The 23,880-nt window shown below is 36.1% G+C and overlaps 1 protein-coding gene across 1 annotated transcript in view; it reads right to left on the bottom strand.

The window, feature by feature from the left end:
- The window catches only part of LOC138335724 (uncharacterized), a 46,486-nt gene extending 32,608 nt beyond the window's left edge, over positions 1-13,878 (bottom strand). Inside the window, exons 1-4 of the mRNA XM_069284884.1 lie at positions 13,729-13,878; positions 10,165-10,423; positions 9,909-10,001; positions 1,543-1,581 (exon numbers count right to left, since the gene is read on the bottom strand). Coding sequence (XP_069140985.1) covers positions 1,543-1,581; positions 9,909-10,001; positions 10,165-10,423; positions 13,729-13,746 — 409 coding nt within the window. The 5' untranslated portion in view covers positions 13,747-13,878. The remainder of the gene's footprint in view (positions 1-1,542; positions 1,582-9,908; positions 10,002-10,164; positions 10,424-13,728) is intronic.
- Positions 13,879-23,880: the final 10,002 nt, after the last annotated feature.

Below are 23,880 nucleotides of genomic sequence, written 5' to 3'. Positions count from 1 at the left end.
AGATGAATACGTAAACCGTACCATTACCAAAACCTACAGGCCATTCTCGGTAAGCCGACAACAGTATTGATATGTTAATGCTTATATTTGGTTTAACGAAGTAAATTAGTACATGTTCTTGTTTGATCATCTGATATTCCCCTCTAAAATTAATTTTGAACAACTTTGTAAAGATAAGTTTTGTTTTAATGTCAGTTAATATGATTCTTTGTAGTAATCTGGGTATGATAATAAGATTTTTTTTTACTTCTACATGTTTCATATTTAACGTGTCCGAAAACAAATTCAATTTCATTTTCTCTTTTCTTAATATTAAACCAAAATATATTTTAATCTTTATTTAATCTCATATTCATAGAGAAAACATAAACAACAAATTAAATCAAAAGTGGATTTTTGTTGCCAATTTTTTGAGATTACCGGAAGAAAAGATACTAATTAAATTTACAGATTTATGTATTTATAATTGACAACTTTCTGAATTTTTAGTACATGTATGCTGTTTTCTTCTTACTGTTTTTGACAATATGGAAAATGAATGTATATATATAGAACAGAATTATATGACTCTTTTTATATAAAAAGAATTCAAACCCCTGAAGACCGGCATGAGCCGAAAAAGCGCTAGGGTGAAAAAAAACCTGTATTATAGTTGTGTTTTCTTTTTATATAAAAAGACTGTTATTCTGACTTGTTCGAGATGCTCGAATCCTGATTTGGATTTTGCATATTTCGTAAAGAATTATCTCGATCCTCTTTCTTGTTTATCTGGATTATTTTTACTCTTCAACAACTATGTTCATTTCACAAACTTCAAACTAATCGATAGGTCCCTTGTTTAATTTGTAATAAGGTAATATTCAATGCTATCGCCGATCTGAAGGCGAAGTTGACGAGTGGTTAAGAAAGGATTTCATGTGGGTCAATGGCGATGTAATGTCAGTGGAGGTCAGTGGATTGTATCCTGGTACTCTGGTTAAGCTCCAAATCTAAAAAACGGAACGTCTTTAGATTACCTTAACCTCTATTGCACTTATACATTCGATTTCTAAATTTGAACACTCGATCACACTACCGTATCTCTGTCGGGAGTACAATAAGGTAGTGATATAAATTTGAGTTGCCATACCTGTCATTAATATGTCTGGTAAATCTGACATTTACATGTCTGGTAAAGGTGACTGTACATACGATATTAGTCATCAAAAAGCCACGTGTTAGTTGGGTAATCAATCGTTACATCACATTAGTGTCTTCTGTCCCATCTCTTGGTTACACAACAGGATCTATTTTGTGTTATGTAACAAGAAAAACCACAACATTGCTGCATTGGTAAGCATCACAGTTAATCAACTTTATTTCACGTGTACATGTGATTAAGAGTCATATATTCCTGTTCTACAAATGTTTGTGATTAAGAGTTATATAATTCTGTTCTACATATGTATGAAATATTGTCTTCATGCGAATCAATTATTAATTAATCGAACTTGTCATATACTGCTATCCAGTACAGCCACTTTTTGAATATAGTAAATTTACCTTCAATGGCATCCAGTTCATTAAGATGTGTGTATAATACTGAAAATAAGAAAATAAACATTATATAGAAGAGTAAATCTGAACTATTGAAAAAAACAACATACCAACAACAGTACATCAGATGGAAATAAAAAAAACTGCTTGATTTATGGATTTATTTGTTAAGATATACACGCCGTTACTTCATGATCCAATGACATCGCGCTATGAAACGGACATATATATACCGGACGGCCGCGGTCGTACCGGATGTCAGTTACTAGACTATTTCGGTGCATTCGAATGGCATTATTTACATCCCTGATTGTACCCTTACTATACACCATAAATTACTTACATCCCTGACTGTATCCGCACTGTACAACCTATATAACTTACATGCTTAGCTGTACCCATACTATACAACATATAGAAATTAAATCTTTGTCTAAATATGTACTATACAACGTGTATAACTTACATCCTTGACTGTACCCGTGCTATACAACCTATATAACTTACATCCCTGACTGTACCCGTGCTATACAACAAATATAACTTACATCCCTAACTGTACCCGTTCTATACAACATATATAACTTACATCCCTGACTGTACTTGTGCTGTACAACATATATAACTTACATCCCTGACTGTACCCGTACTGTTCAACATATATAACTTACATCCCTAACTGTACCCGTACTATACAACATATATAACTTACATCCCTGACTGTACCCGTGCTATACAACAAATATAACTTACATCCCTAATGTACCCGTTCTTACAACATATAAACTTACATCCTACTGTACACTACATGTCTATATACAACATATATAACTTACATCCCTGAACTGTACCCGTACTATACAACATATATAACTTACATACACCCTGACTGTACCCTGTCTATACAACAAATATAAACTTACATCCCTGACTGTACCCGTGCCTATACAACATATATAACTTACATCCCTGACTGTACCCGTACTATACAACATATATAACTTACATCCCTGACTGTACCCGTGCTTTACAACATATAACTTACATCCCTGACTGTACCCGTGCTATACAACATATATAACTATCCCTGACTGTACCCGTGCTATAAACATATATAACTTACATCCCTGACTGTACCCGTACTATACAACAAATATACTTACATCCCTGACTGTACCCGTGCTGTAACAACATATATAACTCACATCCCTGACTGTACCCGTGCTATAAGACATATATAACTTACATCCCTGACTGTACCCGTACTATACAACGTATATAACTTACATCCTGACTGTACCCGTACTATCAAACGTGTATAACTTGCATCTCTGACTGTACCCGTGCTATAAGACATATATAACTTACATCCCTGACTGTACCCGTACTATACAACATATATAACTTACATCCCTGACTGTACCTGTACTATCAAACGTGCATAACTTGTATCTCTGACTGTACCCGTGCTATAAGACATATATAACTTACATCCCTGACTGTACCCGTACTATACAACATATATAACTTACATCCCTGACTGTACCCGTGCTATACAACATATATAACTTACATCCCTGACTGTACCCGTACCATCAAACATTATATAACTTACATCACTGAGTTTCCCCGTCCATAAATATCAGAGACTATAAAAGAATTACAAACAAATATATTTTTCACACACACAAAGAATTTTTTTCACACACAAATGTAAAATAAAAATCACACATAAATATATTTTTTCACACACAAACCATTTTTTTCACACACAAATATAACCAAAAATTACACACATATATTTTTCACACACACAAATTAAAAATATTGAACACATATAACGATATACAACATTTTTTCTTTGCACAAATGTATTTACTTATTGAATTTTGCAACGTTCGGCACGCCATAGTTGATAAGACTTTCTAAACCGAGTTCTTCACAAGTTTCTCTCCCCTAGTTTGAAACTTAGGGTCTGATCAAATCTGTGATTGTGATCTCACCGTTGGTAGCACTGATGAAATATCAAGCTGGGAACATTTCGAAGAAAGGGATCAATGTAATTTATTTACAAGAAATACCTTATTGTGTGGCATTGGCATTATTTTTGCAAGCCATTAGTCGCTCATTGGAGATCACAGATCATTAATGACAGAATTGTCTAATACCGTGCATTGGAAGCTCTAGTTCGATAACTGTAGATGAGGCATATTGTATGTTCAATTTCAGAAAGAACTTTCCGCCTACTGGATTGGAACCAAACTGGTTTTTGTACAAGTTACGTTTTGTTGTTTTAGTTAAAGCTTTTCGCTTGTCGACACATATGTTACTTTAATTTGATAGATTGATGTATCAATAATAACCAATTTTCGTACACATCGACGGCAGCAAACATCACTAGATCCTTCTGAAGAGATTGTAGCTTGGAGGATTTTTTCAATTAAAACGAAATATTCTGTCATTTCACATTTGTCACTCTTTAACATTTTCAATTTTCTCACCACATAATTCTCCACATAATACACAAGTTGATTGCTTTGTTGATGGCCTTAAAACAATGGACACTCTATCATCTATGAGTAGTGCAGTTAGACTGGTAACAAGATTAGATTACATCCAAGGAACAGTTTATGTATTGTATTATTTAATTATTATTGTAGAGGTCAAAGATATTATTGTGTTTTCATAATGATAAAGATGTATTGATAGAGGAAAAAAATAAGGAATCAAAAGTTGGGAAAGTGGTTATTTCAACCCCGAAAATATTAAGAAAATTAAATTAAGATGTTTGCTAATAATGATTTAATTCGGCTTCACGAAAAGCTCATTTGGTGGCAAATATCCACAATTTGGAACTAAATATGGATATATTTATGTATTTTTCAAATTGCCATTATTGTGTGGATTTTTGGATTATGTTTTTTAATTGAGAATTTTCCCTTTTCCCCAATAGAAAGCTATGTGATAATACATAATTTTCAGGAATTTATCTGTGTGTCAAAGTTCAAATTCATTTCTTTAAATATAAATCGTTTATTGTATTATCGTTTAAAATTTTCTTTTAATAGGATAACATATATCCAGAAAATGCATTTGTTGTTGTTCAGATTCGTGGACTTTTTCATCACTTATGCAAAATATGAAATACAGCAGTTTTCAGTATGTACTCCACATATAAAAAGAAATTTGTTAGTGGAATTACTTGTTTTACCTAAAATACTTGCTCAAGAATTATGTAAATTATTGATTTAGATATGGGTCAAGGGAGTAATATCAACGGTTGTTTTCCATACATTATAACACTGACATGACCGACCAACTTTGAAGGTTCCTGTTTATTTGTACCATGTGGATGCATGGTCTAATATGCAATGATACTAGACAAAAATGTAATGTTTGAAGAATCTTATCAAAACCTATTTTTGTTTAGGGTAAACTATTAGTGTTTTCTGTATGTAAAGAGGGCTTAAATGTTAAAATTGCTATTTTCCAGAACAAATTTTAACATTTTGATTGCTCAATGATTTTCGTTCAATAAATTAATTCTCTCCATATTTGCTTATATGTACTACAATAAATTTTAATTTCCACATACAATTAAATTAAATAAATTTGTATCCACCAGTGTCGCAAATGAGGCAGACATCACTCTTTAAAAATTTGTCATTTGTGTGTTTTTCCCTATTTTCAATTTTTTTTCCTGTCGGTATTTTATTTTGTTGCTCAATTGACTGAACTATGAGACAGATTAGCTTTGACCTACCAGTTTGTAGTCAGTAACTTGAGGGAGTGGGGGGAGAGGTATGGGTGGGTGTGGGCGTTACACCATACCATCAGATAGCACTATGGCTAGCCAGTGTTAATGAGGGACCTACAGCGAGACTAATTCTCCTACTAAGTTTGTGGTTTCACACCCAGCCAAACCTGGTATAACAAATTACAAACCTCATCCGGATTTGACCAGTCTCTAGAATCAGACATGTAGTAGAGACAAAAACAATCAAGCCAAATTTATGTGATTTTTTTCTCAATATTCTAGAGAGTGGTGGCCAGTCTACACAAACATGTATACAGGTCATTTTTACGTTGTACAGCACGTGTACAGTCAGGGATGTAAGTTATATACGTTGTATGTGACGGGTACAGTCAGGGATGTAAGTTATATGTGTTGTATAGTACGGGTACAGTCAGGGATGTTAGTTATATATATGTTGTACAGCACGGGTACAGTCAGGGATGTACAATGTAAGTTATGTATGTTGCATAGCACGGGTACAGTCAGGGATGTAAGTTATATATATTGTATAGCACGGATACAGACAGAGATGTACGTTATATATGTTGAATAGTACGCGTACAGTCAGGGATGTAAGTTATATATGTTGTATAGCACGGGTACAGACAGGGATGTAAGTTATATACGTTGTAAAAAAACACGGGTACAGTCAGGGATGTAGCTGACAGTCCCTGTTGTATATAATAGGTGCTCGAGGACTTAATTGTATGGTGATCGTGTGGTGAAGTGGTTAACTCACTAGCATGTCATCTAGCAAACCGAGTTTTTTTCGCCCGCGGCACGGATTTCTCCTGTTCCTTCTACTCTAAGATTCCGCGCACGCTTACATCCGGGCCATCAGAAATTATATTTGACAATTTAGTTAACTTGTTTCGAAATTGATGTAAAATGTTTTTTCATGGCTGAAACAATTCTTCAGTACACTGATATGAACATCTATTTTATATATGTGTATGAAAAATGTAAGAAAAGGTTGTTCGGGGCAGGTGAAACCATTTGTTTGTTTGTTTGTTTGATTAATTAACGTCCTATTAACAGCTATGGTCATGTAAGGACGGCCTCCCATGTAGGCAGTGCTTGTGTGTATGTTGTGCGAGGTGCGTGTTTTGGGAGACTGCGGTATATTCGTAAACATTATTATCTTCAATATCTTCAGAAGACTTTATATCCCATTGTTTTAGAAAATAATTCAAAACTTCTATTGAGCAAAGGATTATAATTTACAAGGAAAATCGTGTTCATGTCATAACAGCAAACAGACCTATGTACGGCTACATAACGTGTTTTTCCTAAAATATCACATTAATTTTGTATTATTTATTAGAAATTATAATGATGTCCTATAAAAGCCAGGGTTATTTAGAAAGGATGGCTTCGCGTGTATGTGGTGTTTTGCCTATATGAAGACCGAGGTGTGTGCTTTTGAGACAGTGGTAAATTCGTGTTGTATCTTCTTGTAAAGTGGAACTCTTGCCCTTTTTATACGGACACGTCAGGAAGAAGAACGTTAATAACATACAATTGTATTGCTAATATATGTCACCACTATTTAAATGGACATTATGATGATCCCATTTGTGCACTTAATTATAACTGCGTCATGGAATTTAAGTTTTGTTTAGATTAACCAATATGGCCTAAGAATAGCTGAAGTGGTGACAGCCTGTCAAAATATTAATTGAGTATATTTATAACAATCATACAGCAGTAACAAGATGTATAGGGAACAACCAACTAAATGAAAAAAAGACATTTGAAATGGTCCCTGTGTATCCAAGATTGAGCCCAGGATATAATTTTAATCCGGTCGCTGATTGGCTGGCTAATCATGAATTTCAAAAGTAAAAATGTTTTCTGACAGGTAATTATTCCTAGATAACCATGATATGAATTTGGAAATTCATATTGAGATTTAAGTTCAAAATATCAATTTTGATAATGAATAGTTAAAATTATCAGAATTTCAGGATTTTTTAGAGCAAAATGCGCCTGGTTTCAATATAGCTACTTTGGTTGGAGTTAGAGCAGAATGCAGAATTTTTTTTAAATCTAGTGTTATATGAGAACCTAGACTTTAATTATACAACACAATAGCTAACTAATATTCCTCTGTTTTAATAATACAGTACAAAACTTTAACAAAGTTTAACACTGTGGTCTATGTAAAATAATTTAGTTGGTTGTTCTCTATACCTTCAATACAGTAGTCTCGTAACGCCATGATTAAACAAGGCCTCCCAATATGATATCAGTGAAACTGTCCCCTTATATTGATGAATGGTTTTTGGCCACAATAGACACAGAATGTTATACCTGAACTCTTACAAAGGCAGCCTTCCATATATGCGATCTGAGGAGGAATACTGCAGCATGCTGGTATTGTGTTTGAACACTTACCTGTTTGATAGTTTTATGTCATTAAAACATTTCGCGATAGTCATAGTCACCCATACTTCAGCTAAAAATATTACGGTATCAAGTCATTCGAGCAAACAAAATTTTCTTAAAAAAAAACAACAAAAATAACAAGAGGCCCATCGGCCTTAACGGTCATCTGAGTTAGAATATATAATGAAACAAATAATGAAACACATTAAAGACATATAAACACTATATGCTTGGCCTTGAAGTTAGTCAGTGATTTATAAATTTGACTTTTTAGACTATGAAGAGTATTTGCTTCCATCAAACCTGTGAACTTTTAAGTATTTTTTGAAATCTTAATCATTTTGACCCTGTTTGGTCCTGCCCCTCTGCTCTTTTATGGGTTTTTTCTATATAAACTAAAGTAAACTTGACCCCTCCCCAGGGGATTACGTGAGACCCCAAGGTCATATAATTCACAATTTTTATAAAACACCTTAAGACCTTTCCATCTATAATAATTTGATTCTACTCTTTCCAAAATTTTAGAAGATTTTTAAGTTTTAGCCTATTTGACCCCCTTTTTTAGCCCCGCCCCTCTGCCCCCAGGGGGGTCGGCAATGGATATGATATTAAAATGCTATCTCAGGCTAATAATTCTTACCAGGTTGGACTCATTTCCAATGAAACTTGAGCAAAAAATGCTCATTATATAAACTATAGTAATCTTGACCCCCTCCCCAAGGGGAAACGTGTGATCCCAGGGTCATATAATTTACATATTTTATGGGAAACGTGGGATCCCAGGGTCATGTAATTTACATATTTTATAAACACACTTTAAGACCTTTTCATCTATAAAAAGTATTTGATTCTACCATTTCCAGAATTTTAGAAGGATATTTTTGAAGTTTTAGCCTATTTGACCTTTTTTGGCCCCGCCCCTCTGCCCCCAGGGGGTCGGCCTGGACCAATATGGATATGGTGTTAAAATGCTTTCTTAGGCTAATAATTCTAACCAAGTTTGACTCGTTTCCAATATTGGACCATATTGTTCTTAATTTGGTTGACCTTCGGCTATGGATGGTTTCTGCAAAATTTCAACAAATTTGGTTCAAAGGTTTTGGAGAAGACGTCAAAAAAGTAAATTGTTTAGCGTCATACGACGGACGACGCACGACGAAGGACAAAGGAGATTAGAATTTGGGTCTCCTAGTTTATTTTTAGGTCACAGGTGACCTAAAAATAAACTAGAGACCCAAATTTCCTGTATCACTCACACCTTTACAAGTTTGAATCCTCATACATTAAGTATGCTGCAAATGCAATTTAAGTGCCACCCACTCATTGCTTAGTTTCAGAGAAAAGGGTCGTTTATATGGAAATTGACCATTTTGGACCTGCCCTTCAGGCCCCCGGGGGTCAATCCAAACATTAATATAATTTTGATACCTCACCTCACAAGCATGCTACCAATGTGATTTGAGACCTATCCAATTTTTAGACTCAGAAAAATGTCATTTTCATGGAAATAACCAATTAAACGATTTGGGCCCCGCTCTTCTTGCCCCATAGGAACAGCACCACCATTGATATAAATTTGAATCTCTATCCCATAAGGGTAATACCAATACAATATGAATAGTATTTAACGCTTTGTTAAGTCATTAAGTAATTTGCCCCGCCCCTTAGGCTCCCGCAGTGTTAGCTTCGCCAGGGGGTTAATCCCATCATTTGCACAATTTTGTGCTACCAGTCAAATTTTGTTTGATTATTTTTACGTCCTATTACAACCAGGGTCATGTAAGGACAGCCTCCCAGGCATGCAGTGTGTAGCGTATGTGAAGTGCGAGGTGCGTGTTTTGGGAGACTGCGGTATGTTTGTGTTGTGTCTTCTTGTATAGTGGAACTATTGCCTTTTTATAGTGCTAATCACTGAAGCAAACCGCCGAAGACACCAAGCAACACACCTTACCCGGTCACATTATACTGACAACGGGCAAACCAGTCGTCCCATTCCTTGTTTACTGAGCGCTAAGCAGGAGCAGAAACTACCTCTATTATAGACTTTGGTGTGCCATAGGGGCGAACGCTCAACTCAAAACAAAGAGGTCAATCGGTGACAGACTGAAATGGCGGTATCATACAAGCTCAACTTGGTCCTTCGGACTATTAGTCGTCCCAAAATCTATTTATTTCCTTAATAACATACCTACTAGTCCTGCTGCAGATCCAACAAATGTGACGATCATTAATGAGATGATGATAATGTGTTTTCGTCTCGATGCCTGTCTCTTCTTTTCCTCTACATTAAACATTAATAATATTATGATTGATTAACTACATTTTAACATTACTTTATCAACATATTTCATATTATTCAGAAGAATGAATGATGAAACAACACTATCCACTAATAATTGGAAAATATCGACTGAATGGGCTAATGAGCAAGATAATTAACTCACCTTTTTCTTTATCCTTTGACTGTTTGTTAAGCCTCCTATTATTATGTAACTGATTGTGTATTCCTGGGGTTGTTGGTGTCTTTATTCTGCCGCCCTCTGTCGTCCACTCCCCTGGTCCTCCAGGACTCCCCAATGTTCCAGATCCTGCATTCGTTACTTCAGAGCCGACTTGTGTCTTGGAAGTTTCATTTACGGTCGATGTCGTTGTTTCATTTATTGTCTCTGTGTTATCCTGTCCTTTTGTCATCTCAGTCGATTTCTAAATAGAAGAAGAATGACAAGATGTGAATAGTTTTCAAACGTAAATGCATCATGTATGTTTAGAAGTACAATCGCTTATATTGGTAATCATGAAAAGTAACGATGTGCACGACAGATTGATTAAGGTATGTACAAACACCTTTATTGCTCTATTATACGACTGTGATGTGATATATACAAAACCCGAGTGTGGAACTACGATCACACCGTAGGCGGATTTACTTTCGTACTAGAAGTGATGAAATACTATTTCGCAATAATTAACCCTAACTTTTAAGTTTGTCATACATTGTATCTAAAATAGACAAACTGTATTCATTTTAATCTTAATCTTTGTTTTAGAAAGGCAATCCAATGAATATTTATAGTAACACACATACATATGTAAATATGTGATTTTTTATAGCGACAGGCATATCAAATGACATTTCACGCCTGAGCTATTTAAATTTGTCATAAATTGTATCTAAAATAAATGTTTCTATTCAGTTTTAATTGTTGTCTTTTGTTTTAGAGAGCAATGTCTTATCCAATGAACATGTATAGTAACACATACACATATCACGTGATGTTTTACAGTGCCGGACAGATCTTGTCACGGTTGTAATGAAATTCAATATCAGATTTACATGCATGTTCATGCAGCACGAAAAAGTTCAATATTTAACAAAAACTAGCGTTTATGTAATAACAACCGTCAGTGTTTTTGTAATTTATGATATGGAAATGTAACATATGACAGGTGTTGATAGGATATTAATAAAACAATGTACAGATGTTAAAAAACGGACCAAAATTATGAAAGCCAAATGAATCACTATGAGGACATAAGCGTTACATAAGAAAATATTGTTTATTCTAATCATTCAACACATTAAACTAGCCGTGGAAACCATCTTACATAACATATTAAAAGCAAACGAAACAATCTATAATTAAAAATGAGTTTGTAACTAATGTTTTAATCTGACCCATCGTTTGACCACGACAAGGAATATTTTGGAAAATGTTTTTATTCGTCATTTCATTTCAACAAATTTTATTGACATTGATGTTATAGTCAAAAGGATCGAATAACAGGCAAAGCCTATTTAAATTCTTTCCTTGGGTGGATAATAAGTTAATATATTTTAATAAGACTGACAACCAGTTAGGTGGTTTGACCATTCGTCATACGTCATAACCCCTATTTTCCTACACTAACAGAACTCTGAGATCGACATTTAAAATTAGTAAGTGATCAATAACGACCATTTTGGAACCCAGTACCAGGACAATACTCCTATTGGCACCCATAGGGAATGGTCGTATAGCTTTGTAACGATCGGGGGATTAATTTCTGAGAAACGCGGCAAAACATGAGAGATATAGAGGTTCCTCAATAAGTAACTGTTGTTTATCATGTTTATCAAACTCGAGTTAGTTAATTTTCAAATTTTGAAAAGACACGTGCGTTAAATTTGAAAATTAACAAACGAGAGTTTAGATAAACATGATAAACAAAAGTCTAGCGTTGGGGAACTTATTTATCCCATAACTTTAACTCTATATCTATATTGAGGGGACCATTTTCTTGTCTTCTTCAGGGATACTTACCACCATACAATGTGTAGTGATAACTTCCCGCCATAAAATATAGTGCATAAATTTAGAGCTAATATTCTATTGTTTAATACTCTGAATAAGCATCTAACTGTTAAACAGTAAATACAATGATATTTAAAAGAAAATGCCCTGTGAAAAGAAGCCCGAAGTTGAGAGCAAATTGGAATCAAGATATCTTGGTGTTGACCAATCAGAGGCATCGTAGGTGTTTACACACTGGAGTGTGATAACCAACTGCTATGTAATTTATCACAAGAGTTTTCCATTGTGAAACATGCATAGTTATGGGATTAATTTGTTTGTTTGATTATTTTAACGTCCTATTAACAGCCAGTGACATGTAAGGACGGCCTCCATTGTATGTGTTGTGTTGCGTGTGTGAAGTGCGAGGTGCGTGTTTTTGGAGACTGCGGTAGGTTAGTTTCTTCTTGTAAAGTGGAACTGTTGCCCTTTTTATAGTGCTATATCACTGAAGCATGCCGCCGAAGACACCAAGCAACACACCTCACCCGATCACATTATACTTGCAACGGGCGAACCAGTTGTAACACTCCCGTCTTACTGAGCGTAAAGCAGGAGCATAAACTACCACTATTAAAGACTTTTGTGTGTCTCGGCCAGGGGACAGAGCCCAGAGCCTTTCTCACAGGGGCGAACGCTCAACATGAGATATAGAAATGAAAATACTTATAATAAACGTAGCAAAATAATGTCTGCCTTCTCTTTAGTTTGAAATATAGTAAGTAAATACAATAGCAGACTTAGTAAGACAAATTAGTATATGTTTTAAAGTGTTAACTTAACAGCAATTCCACGGAAGTGGATGTGTCGCCTGTACAGCATCACAAAAATAGTTATTTTCAGTTTCAGTTGAAAATATTGTTAATAATTAGCTGAAGATTTACAGTCCTGTAACTCTTGCAAATCTTAACGGATTTAATGATACCATGGATTTATCTATTTTGATCATTTTAAAGTCGCGTTACTCTTGCAAATATTGACGGTTTTGACCATTATCGACCACCACATCCGAGATCACATTGATATAAAGCAATATACCAAATTTGGTTGAAATCTGACAATAAATACTTAAGTGATCGCACGGAAACCGTTTTCCGGAAGCCGACGACACCGACGCCAACATTGTGATACCTAACGTTGCAGGCGACACAAAAATGCACGTACAATGTAACCAAAATGTATGCGTTCAAACCGTGCAACCTATACATTACATAGACAGACATACTTTATTCAAGTAATAAAAGGTTCTTTTACTTTACCTTTTTAAAATTAAAAAGAATTTTGGTTAACTGATACACAAAAATATATTCACTTTATTTCATATGGAACAAAGAAGTAATTCTAACAGTGAAATTATTATATATTATATTGTTTAATAGTCCCTCGACATATTAAGATATAATGAGATGGTATTAAGGACGACCTAAAGACGACATAGTCGAATAACTACATATTTATACTAACTGTCATGTTTAGTTCAGACCAACACAACACGAAATTAAACAAAATATATAAGTTTGAACAAAGTATACAAAGTACTAGATTTAAGTACCGAAGGAAAAAAATAGTCTCGTTCATTTAGAGTACTAAAGTAAGTAGTACAAGTAATGATGGAAACACAATTGTAAAATACCAATTTAAAACGTTGCTCAAAAGCATGACAAAATTACAACTTACCTGATCAGGAGCTTCCATGGTCCTTTCTCTGCCAACAAAGCATAAAATGACTCGTTCCAATCAGATGATATAGGTCACAAGTAAACTAGTCTGGGGCACGCTGGCTTACATTTTTGAACCACAATGACGCTGATGACGTATTAGTCTGAATTATCACGTATCCAGTTCGTTGGCAGTAGTTAAGTAACATTTGACCCAAGACTGTTACACATATTTTACATTTTTCTTGATATTAGTTAGTGATATTAAACATGCATTCATTTTTCGTCTTTTGTGAACCTTTTAAAGGCCCACTAATTTTTCAAATGAAAAACAAAAATTGCATGGAAATAATTATAACAAAATATTGATTTCTATGGAGGACCTAAGATGAGCTTACAACACCAAACAAATTCAAGAATTACTGCGTTATCTATGTTAACAGTGAAGATTGATTTCCCTGTTTTGTCGTCTGGAGCAGTGAAAGTCACTTAAAGCGCGGTAATTATGACGACGAAGGAAAAAATAACACAACTCGCGTTACGACAACATTTTATTTATATTAATAAAATTGTCTTATCAACTGTAAGCTAAGACCTTTTACAAAATTATCAATCTCGCTCGCAATCTCGGAAATGTAGTGGGCCTTTAATGCTTCGTCCCAGCAAATACAGGTCATGTGCTCGAGCCTTGAGCCATTAGTATAGTTCACAATGGCGAAAATTGTCAATTTTGGTCTTTCGTTTCGGTCGGTCTGCTGGTTTTTCGTATGACGCTAAGCGGAAAAACGAGATTGACGACTGGTTTGTCACGTTCCAAGTATAACATTATTGAATGGCTTGTATTTTTTGGGGTTTCTTTATTTTTGTTTGTTTGATTGATTAATGTCATATTAACAGCCAGAGTCACTTAAAGACGGTCTCTTATGTACTTAAAGACGGTCTCTTATGTATGTGCGGCGTGATGCGTATATGAATTGTATTGTGCTTATTCAGGGAGATTGCGATATATTCGTGTTGTGTCTTCTTGTATAGTGGAACATTTGCCCTTTTTAGGCCATTTGCCCTTTTATAGTGCTATATCATTGCTTCTTCTGGTGTTTCTTTATGAAAAAAAATGTAAGTTGATTAATTTTCCTTAAAAATAATGTGTTTAATTGAATCTGCTCATATAAGTTTTGTTTGTAAATTCATTTTCTATATACACTATGTATGTTGGGTTTTTGGTGCAAATATGACATGTATTGAGGAATGGAAAATATTCGGTCTTCGGCTTGCTGTCAATCATAATGACCAGATAAAGTTAATGTGTCATTCTAGTCTTGAATTATATCCTATTTTTGTAAGACTGGTGTTTGTATTTTTTCACAGCTACTCATTTAAGGACGGCATCCCTTGTATGCAATGTGATGCATGGTTTTGTTTTGGGAGGCTGCGGTATATTAATGTCGGGTCTCCTTTGCAATAGATAATGTGCTACTAACTATCCCACTGAAGTCGCACGGGACACGGAACACATACCACCAGGTCACATTATACTGACAAAAGCCCCAATAACGCCGAGTGCACAAATTATAATTCTTATAAATTGTGCACAAAGGACAGAACTTTCGTCATATTGGTCGAGACCACATAGGAGACAGTGTCGTCGAGGGGAAGGTAATTTGATGCAGTGTTACGAATTCGCATGCTAATTTTATGTAAATGTACGAATCCTACATAACTTGACCTGTAGTTATATCTGTCACACTGCTAATTCGTATTTAATTCTGACATGACTTTGAGGACAGTTTTGCTGCTTGACTGTTCTACATAACAACACACGTTCCCGAAACTTATAATGCAGGTGATACGCTAGTAATTCTAAAACTTTCTGTCATAGTCCAAACAGTCGGTAATTCCTCGATATATCCCATGCGAATTACATGATTCCTCATCAGGGCAGTCACCCCGTTTAAAAACCACCACTTTTCTAAAATATGGTATATCATTATGGTGGTGTGCTCATGTGATAAACTAAATTGTTATTTATTTGACTGAATCGGTAGTTGTGCGAGTTATGGCATTCAGTGACACGTCTGTAGCAGGAGCTTTTATACCTAAAATGTGTGTACATTGACACCAATACTGAGATTGGACAAGCTGATAGATGCATGTTCTGCACATGATATGAAGCCCTGATCACTTTCCGCATCCGACAGTACGTCGTAGGAAAGCTCAATCGACAAACTTTGTTTGATTAATTTACGTCCCACCAACAGCTAAGGTCATGTAAGGACGGCCTCCAATGGATGCGTTGTGTTGCGTATATGTTGTGCGAGGTGCGTGCCCTGGAGACTGCGGTATATTCATGTTGTCTCCTTCTTGTATAGTGGAACAGTTGCCTTTTTATAGTGCTATATCACTGAAGCATGCCGCCGAAGACACCAAGCAACACACCCCATCCGGTCACATTATACTGACAACGGGCAAATCAGTTGTCCCACTCCCTGTATGCTGAGCGCTAAGCAGGAGCAGTTAACAGTAGATGATCTGAAGGATGATGTTCGTATAATAGAATGCGATAAAAGGAGGTTAGATAAACAAGAGGCCCATGGGCCGTAAAGGTCACATGACATTTAATACAAATTTTTATGTCATATGTCAAAAACATAGATCTAATAGGTCTACAAACAAAGTTTGATTAAGCTTGGTGCATATCAACTCACATTAACATGTTCAAAAGGTTCAATAATTATTATTGCAAAGGGCAACGACTCTGATCTAATCAGGCTGATTTTCGAACTCATCCGAGATCTCTCCAATGTTAGTCTACATACAAAGTTTCATTAAGCTCAGTTTTTATTTACTCAAGTTATCGCGTTCACAAAATCCAATAATTAATAGTGCAAAGGATAATAACTGTGTAAATTACCGTCAAATCAAGCTGATTTCGAAATAGTCAAAGATCTTTCCGATATTAGTCTTCAGACAGTTTCTGTGCTGTCATTGAGCCTTTATTCAAATCAAAATCACTGTACAGACAAACACCAGTAGAAGGTGGAGGAGGAGGGGGTAAAACCTGTAATTACAATGAAATGTATAAATACACTTGCTGGTTGATTAGAGATGTACAGGTACAAATAAATGAAAATTATCCTTACTCTTATATAAACTATCAGAAACATGTTAAAAAGTCTCCTATGTCTAAACTACACCACTCTATCTCTATATAATGACAATTACGAGGAAATTGAACAGATTTATAAACAAATTATTCCAATAAAAACCTACTACAAAGTAGCTAAATTAAATACATATGCGGCAACAGCTTATAATAAACCATGCTGTAAAACCCTGACACACCAGTCGCACAGAAAATATAAAACGGATAGCGTCTACACAGTCTAAACTAATTTAAACAGAAATACTATTGTTGAATTGTTATATATAATATAATAAAGGGTTTTAACATATTTGGATTGATCAAAATACACTTACACCTTGGAATTTGACATTTTCTACTGTCTTCTTGGAACGCGGCCATGCGTGATTTATTACGGTGTCCGTCAGACAAAATAATATGCAAATGAAGCTGCGATGGATTGCGTTGTCGAAGTTTGGCGCATGCGCATTGTCACGCACTAAAAGTAAACAAAATGGCTGAACGAAAGTGCGTGACATGAAAAAAAAATATATCTGAATCGGCATCAAAGTGGAGGAAATTATAATGGATTCGGTAGCACCTTAGGATATCTATAGGGAATTAAATTCAGATATGGCATGTAGCAATAGAAGAAACAGAAGCCACATCTCAAGCGGAACTTGCCGGGATCTGTTGGGACTCGTGTAACGGCATTGCACGTGGTGAGTTAAATTTCAACACATATGCCAACGCACAAACAGCCGCAGACTAACTACATGTATATTTGGTGTACAAAGTTAGCGAGCGTATGTAAGTAACATGAAGTGTTTTAGATTATATGATATGTATAAACAGTCCCTCGCACTTCGATTTTTTGTTGTTGTTTTTTAACTAAACATGCCGTGGCAAGACTGTCACTTCTATCTGACATTTTGTTGCACGCTTCCGTTTGTTGCTGTGGCCTCGTTTTGGAAAAAATACGTCATGTTCTATGTAAAGCTTGACTTCGCTCTATTTTTAGAGGAGTATTTTCCTGGTCAAGCTAGGCAACTGACCACCCATATTGTTCGCTGTATGCATTGAAAATGATCTGAAGATTATATCTATGTATAGGATAAATTTCAATTTCGTAGTCTTTATATTTCATTGGGCGAAACCTACCTTTAACGCACGGTTATTATGACGACGAAGGAAAAAATAACACAACTCGCGTTACGACAACATTTTATTTATATTAATAAAATTGTCTTATCAACTGTAAGCTAAGACCTTTTACAAAATTATCAATCTCGCTCGCAATCTCGGAAATGTAGTGGGCCTTTAATGCTTCGTCCCAGCAAATACAGGTCATGTGCTCGAGCCTTGAGCCATTAGTATAGTTCACAATGGCGATAATTGTCAATTTTGGTCTTGCGTTTCGGTTTCGGTCGGTCTGCTGGTTTGTCGTATGACGCTAAGCGAAAAAACGAGATTGACGACTGGTTTGTCACGTTCCAAGTATAACATTATTGAATGGCTTGTATTTTTTGGGTTTCTTTATTTTTGTTTGTTTGATTGATTAATGTCATATTAACAGCCAGAGTCTCTTATGTATGCGGCGTGATGCGTATATGAATTGTATTGTGCTTATTCAGGGAGATTGCGATATATTCGTGTTGTGTCTTCTTGTATAGTGAAACATTTGCCCTTTTATAGTGCTATATCATTGCTTCTTCTGGTGTTTCTTTATGAAAAAAATGTAAGTTGATTAATTTTCCTTAAAAATAATGTGTTTAATTGAATCTGCTCATATAAGTTTTGTTTGTAAATTCATTTTCTATATACACTATGTATGTTGGGTTTTTGGTGCAAATATGACATGTATTGAGGAATGGAAAATATTCGGTCTTCGGCTTGCTGTCAATCATAATGACCAGATAAAGTTAATGTGTCATTCTAGTCTTGAATTATATCCTATTTTTGTAAGACTGGTGTTTGTATTTTTTCACAGCTGACATCATTTAAGGACGGCATCCCTTGTATACAATGTGATGCATGGTTTTGTTTTGGGAGGCTGCGGTATATTAATGTCGGGTCTCCTTTGCAATAGATAATGTGCTACTAACTATCCCACTGAAGTCGCACGGGACACGGAACACATACCACCAGGTCACATTATACTGACAAAAGTCCCAATAACGCCGAGTGCACAAATTATAATTCTTATAAATTGTGCCCAAAGGACAGAACTTTCGTCATATTGGTCGAGACCACATAGGAGCCAGTGTCGTCGAGGGGAATGTAATTCGCTGCAGTGTTACGAATTCGCATGCGAATTTTATGTAAATATACGAGTCCTACATAACTTGACATGTAGTTATATCTGTCACACTGCTAATTCGTATTTAATTCTGACATGACGTTGAGGACAGTTTTGCTGACTGTTCTACATAACAACACACGTTCCCGAAACTTATAATGCAGGTGATGCGCTAGTAATTCTAAAGCTTTCTGTCATAGTCCAAACAGTCGGTAATTCCTCGATATATCCCATGCGAATTACATGATTCCTCATCAGGGCAGTCACCCCGTTTAAAAATAAATTATATAAATATTTCCCATACGTTTCATGGCAGTCATGTTTGCAGCACATTAAAGGTTCAACATGGACATAAACCACCACTTTTCTAAAATATGGTATACCATTATGGTGGTGTGCTCATGTGATAAACTAAATTGTTATTTATTTGACTGAATCAGTAGTTGTGCGAGTTATGGCATTCAGTGACACGTCTGTAGCAGGAGCTTTTATACCTAAAATGTGTGTACATTGACATCAATACTGAGATTGGACAAGCTGATAGATGCATGTTCTGCACATGATATGAAGCCCTGATCACTTTCCGTATCCGACAGTACGTCGTAGGAAAGCTCAATCGACAAACTTTGTTTGATTAATTTACGTCCCACCAACAGCTAAGGTCATGTAAGGACGGCCTCCAGTGGATGCGTTGTGTTGCGTATATGTTGTGCGAGGTGCGTGCCCTGGGAGACTGCGGTATATTCATGTTGTGTCCTTCTTGTATAGTGGAACTGTTGCCCTTTTTATAGTGCTATATCACTGAAGCATGCCGCCGAAGACACCAAGCAACACACCCCATCCGGTCACATTATACTGACAACGGGCAAATCAGTTGTCCCACTCCCTGTATGCTGAGCGCTAAGCAGGAGCAGTTAACAGTAGATGATCTGAAGGATGATGTTCGTATAATAGAATGCGATAAAAGGAGGTTAGATAAACAAGAGGCCCATGGGCCGTAAAGGTCACATGACATTTGATACAAATTAGTTATATCATGTCAAAAACATAGATCTAATAGGTCTACAAACAAAGTTTTATTAAGCTTGGTGCATATCAACTCACATTAACATGCTCAAAAGGTTCAATAATTATTATTGCAAAGGGCAACGACTCTGATCTAATCAGGCTGATTTTCGAACTCATCCGAGATCTCTCCAATGTTAGTCTACATACAAAGTTTCATTAAGCTCAGTTTTCATTTACTCAAGTTATCGCGTTCACAAAATCCAATAATTAATAGTGCAAAGGGCAATAACTGTGTAAATTACCGTCAAATCAAGCTGATTTCGAAATAGTCCAAGATCTTTCCGATATTAGTCTTCAGACAGTTTCTGTGCTGTCATTGAGCCTTTATTCAAATCAAAATCACTGTACAGACAAACACCAGTAGAAGGTGGAGGAGGAGGGGGTAAAACCTGTAATTACAATGAAATGTATAAATACATTTGCTGGTTGATTAAAGATATACAGGTACAAATAAACGAAAATTATCCTTACTCTTATATAAACTATCAGAAACATGTTAAAAAGTCTCCTATGGCTAAACTACACCACTCTATCTCTATATAATGACAATTACGAGGAAATTGAACAGATTTATAAACAAATTATTCCAATAAAAACCTACTACAAAGTAGCTAAATTAAATACATATGCGGCAACAGCTTATAATAAACCATGCTGTAAAACCCTGACACACCAGTCGCAATCACAGAAAATATAAAACGGATAGCGTCTACACAGTCTAAACTAATTTAAACAGAAATACTATTGTTGAATTGTTATATATACTATAATAAAGGGTTTTAACATATTTGGATTGATCAAAATACACTTACACCTTGGAATTTGACATTTTCTACCGTGTCTTCTTGGAACGCGGCCATGCGTGTTTTTAACAAGAGTATTACAAGAGTAATTCACGCACTTGGCTTACAAAGCGCGAGTAACGCAAGGGAGATAACTCCTAAACAACATGTGGTAACATTACACTCCCCTCCTGGCATGACTATGCCACTATAATATCAATATACTACGCATGACTATATGCTACTACAATATCAATATACTACGCATGACTATATGCTACTACAATATTGTTACTACAAAATTTTGATCACCTGAGATCTCCAACAAAATTAACAGTTAGTCACTTGAAAGAACGACTAAGCGCGTCACAGGGCGCACATAGTCCACTCGTTTTCCGTCCTTTAAAATCGCGATTTCTACGGATCGAACTCTGCCGTCCTCACAAGGAAACACACGATCCACAACTGCTACTGGCCACTCATTGCGGCAGACCTGGTCATCCTTCATCATCACGATGTCGTTTTCCTTGATATTAGGAACATCTGACTGCCACTTTCGTCGTACTTGAAGTGTATGCAAGTATTCTTTCTTCCAGCGAGACCAAAATGCATCTGCAAGGTGTTGAACTAATTTCCACTGTCGACGATACATGTTCTTAGTGTCGACTGAAAGATCCACATCATCTACACTTGTAGGTTTCTGGGTGAGAAGTAGATCAGGAGTAAGCACTTCAGATGCTTCTGGATCTGTAGAGATGCCAACAAGTGGGCGAGAATTGACCACTGCACAAACCTCTGCTAGGAATGTTACTAGCACTGTCTCTTTTCATGCTTATCTCCAGAGACCTTGCCCGCTTCAGCGCTGCCTCGCGATTGTTTGGAAGTCTTTCCCTAGGTTCTATAAATGGCAGTGGTGCCGTCCAACTACCCTCCTCGTTTTTCATGAACTCTGTCTCCATGATTTGAAGAAATATCCTATCCCTTACAGACAATCCTGGTTTGTTTTCGTCTGGTGACTTGAAAAAGATAGGACTCTCATCGTTAAAGCTGACAATGCAAGTTAAAAACATGCATTTGAAATTAAAAAAAAAATATATTAGCGAAATATTTTTTTCAAAAATTGTTTCTGAGACATCCCCTAGTTATGACAGTGTGGTATCTAAGGAAGTGGCAGCCATTTTTCTTTTGCTCTTCTTAGTAACCTTCACTGGCCAACCCCCTATATAAAGCACGGGACACTTGACACACGTGTGTCATTCTAAACATGTCTTGTCTCAGATACACATGCCCCGATATTGCAAATAACAATGTCAAATTGAAAATAAACACTGTACTCACCTGACAATATTTCATTGATGTAATAGATGAATGTGTTGTCAGCTATATCCCAACATATGTCCAATACGAACTAATAAAACACTTCAATATACACCAAGTTTTACACGTACATGTACATCGACACGTGTGTGTCCTTGATAGTAGTCGCTCGCTCGGGTCAGGTACGTAGTCACGTGTACATGGTCAGTTGAGTGCATCGAGTACAATGATATACGTGGAGATATGTGGACGGATTATTGTTTGGATTTCTATTCACTTGCGTTGGAATTTTATTTTGAGAAACATCTAAATGACAGCTTAGAGGAGTTGACATGTTTTCTTGCTAACTAAAGTCCCATATAGTTTTACAGGTGAGGGATTTGTTTACCTATTTGTAGGTGATATATACTGTGGACTGCTAGGCGTATGGGTACACGAATGAGCGCACGTGAGTCGATTCACGCGCTTTATATAGGGGTCGGTGAGTCGTCGGAATGTAAAACAAAAATGGCTGTCCTCAACTGGGGAATGTCTCATAAACGATTCTTGAACAACGAGTATACTTGTTTTAAAAAAAATCATTTTAATAATTTTAACTTGCATTGTCAGCTTTAACTTCCATCTTGTTATGACAAGGGTGCAAGCAGGTAAGCTCCCATTGGCTAGTGTGTTTAGCTTGTTCACACTTACATTTTTAGTTTTGTGAACGGCACCCAAACAAGTTTCCCCAACAACAACCCATCCAAGTCGTAGTTTCTTGGCAAAAGGTGAGCCAGCTTTGCCTGTACGTTGGTCCATGATATGGTGGACTTCTGGAAGATCACGTCCAATAAGAAGTGATATCTTAACCTCATCCCTTACAGGTTGAATCAAATTTGTGAGATTGTTTAGGTGTTTGTAATGTTTTGTAACCTCTGGAGTCCGTATCTCTTCCCGAACGTTTGGGATTCCGTTGCACTCGATGACCTCTGGTAATCTAGTTTTAAAGCTTCCATCCATAGACTCCATCATGTAATTTGACAATCGGCGTCCAATATCTATGCGGGTCCCTGCACATGACGACATGGAATACTCCAAGGCAGGACTGTCCTCCTCAAAGTGATCAAATATACATGAGCGTCCTAATGTGCGATTGCTTTGATCATCAATTATGACTTAGAAAGTTAAGGCTTGCTGATGCTTTCTTTTCGGATATAACTTCGCAAACACAATTTTTCCACAAGATTTGCTAGTGGCGACAGGATTTCCACAAACTTGAGTACAGGAGGTCTTGATGTCAGTAGGAGTAGTTTCCTTTCCACTGCTCTCCCCTTCATGGCTTTTGGAGACCCATGCTTTCTTTCTTGGATGTTGCTTTGTTGACTCGGTACTATCATCTTGAGATGAAACATGAAGAGCTGTAGGATGGTCTGTGACGTTACAAAGCTCACAGCGCACTGATGCAGTGCAGTCTCTTGCTAGATGTTTCTCCATTCCACAGTAGCGGAAACACAAGCCTTTTTTTAACAAAAGGTCCTTCCGTTCACCTATAGGTTGATTTCTGAATGTCCTGCATTGGTTCAAAGAATGTTTTGTATTGTGAAT

This window comes from Argopecten irradians, chromosome 11 (genome assembly GCF_041381155.1).
Source record: "Argopecten irradians isolate NY chromosome 11, Ai_NY, whole genome shotgun sequence".
Lineage (NCBI taxonomy): Eukaryota > Metazoa > Mollusca > Bivalvia > Pectinida > Pectinidae > Argopecten > Argopecten irradians.
Note: the sequence above shows the minus strand (reverse complement) of the source record. Positions and strands in the feature narration are given on the sequence as shown.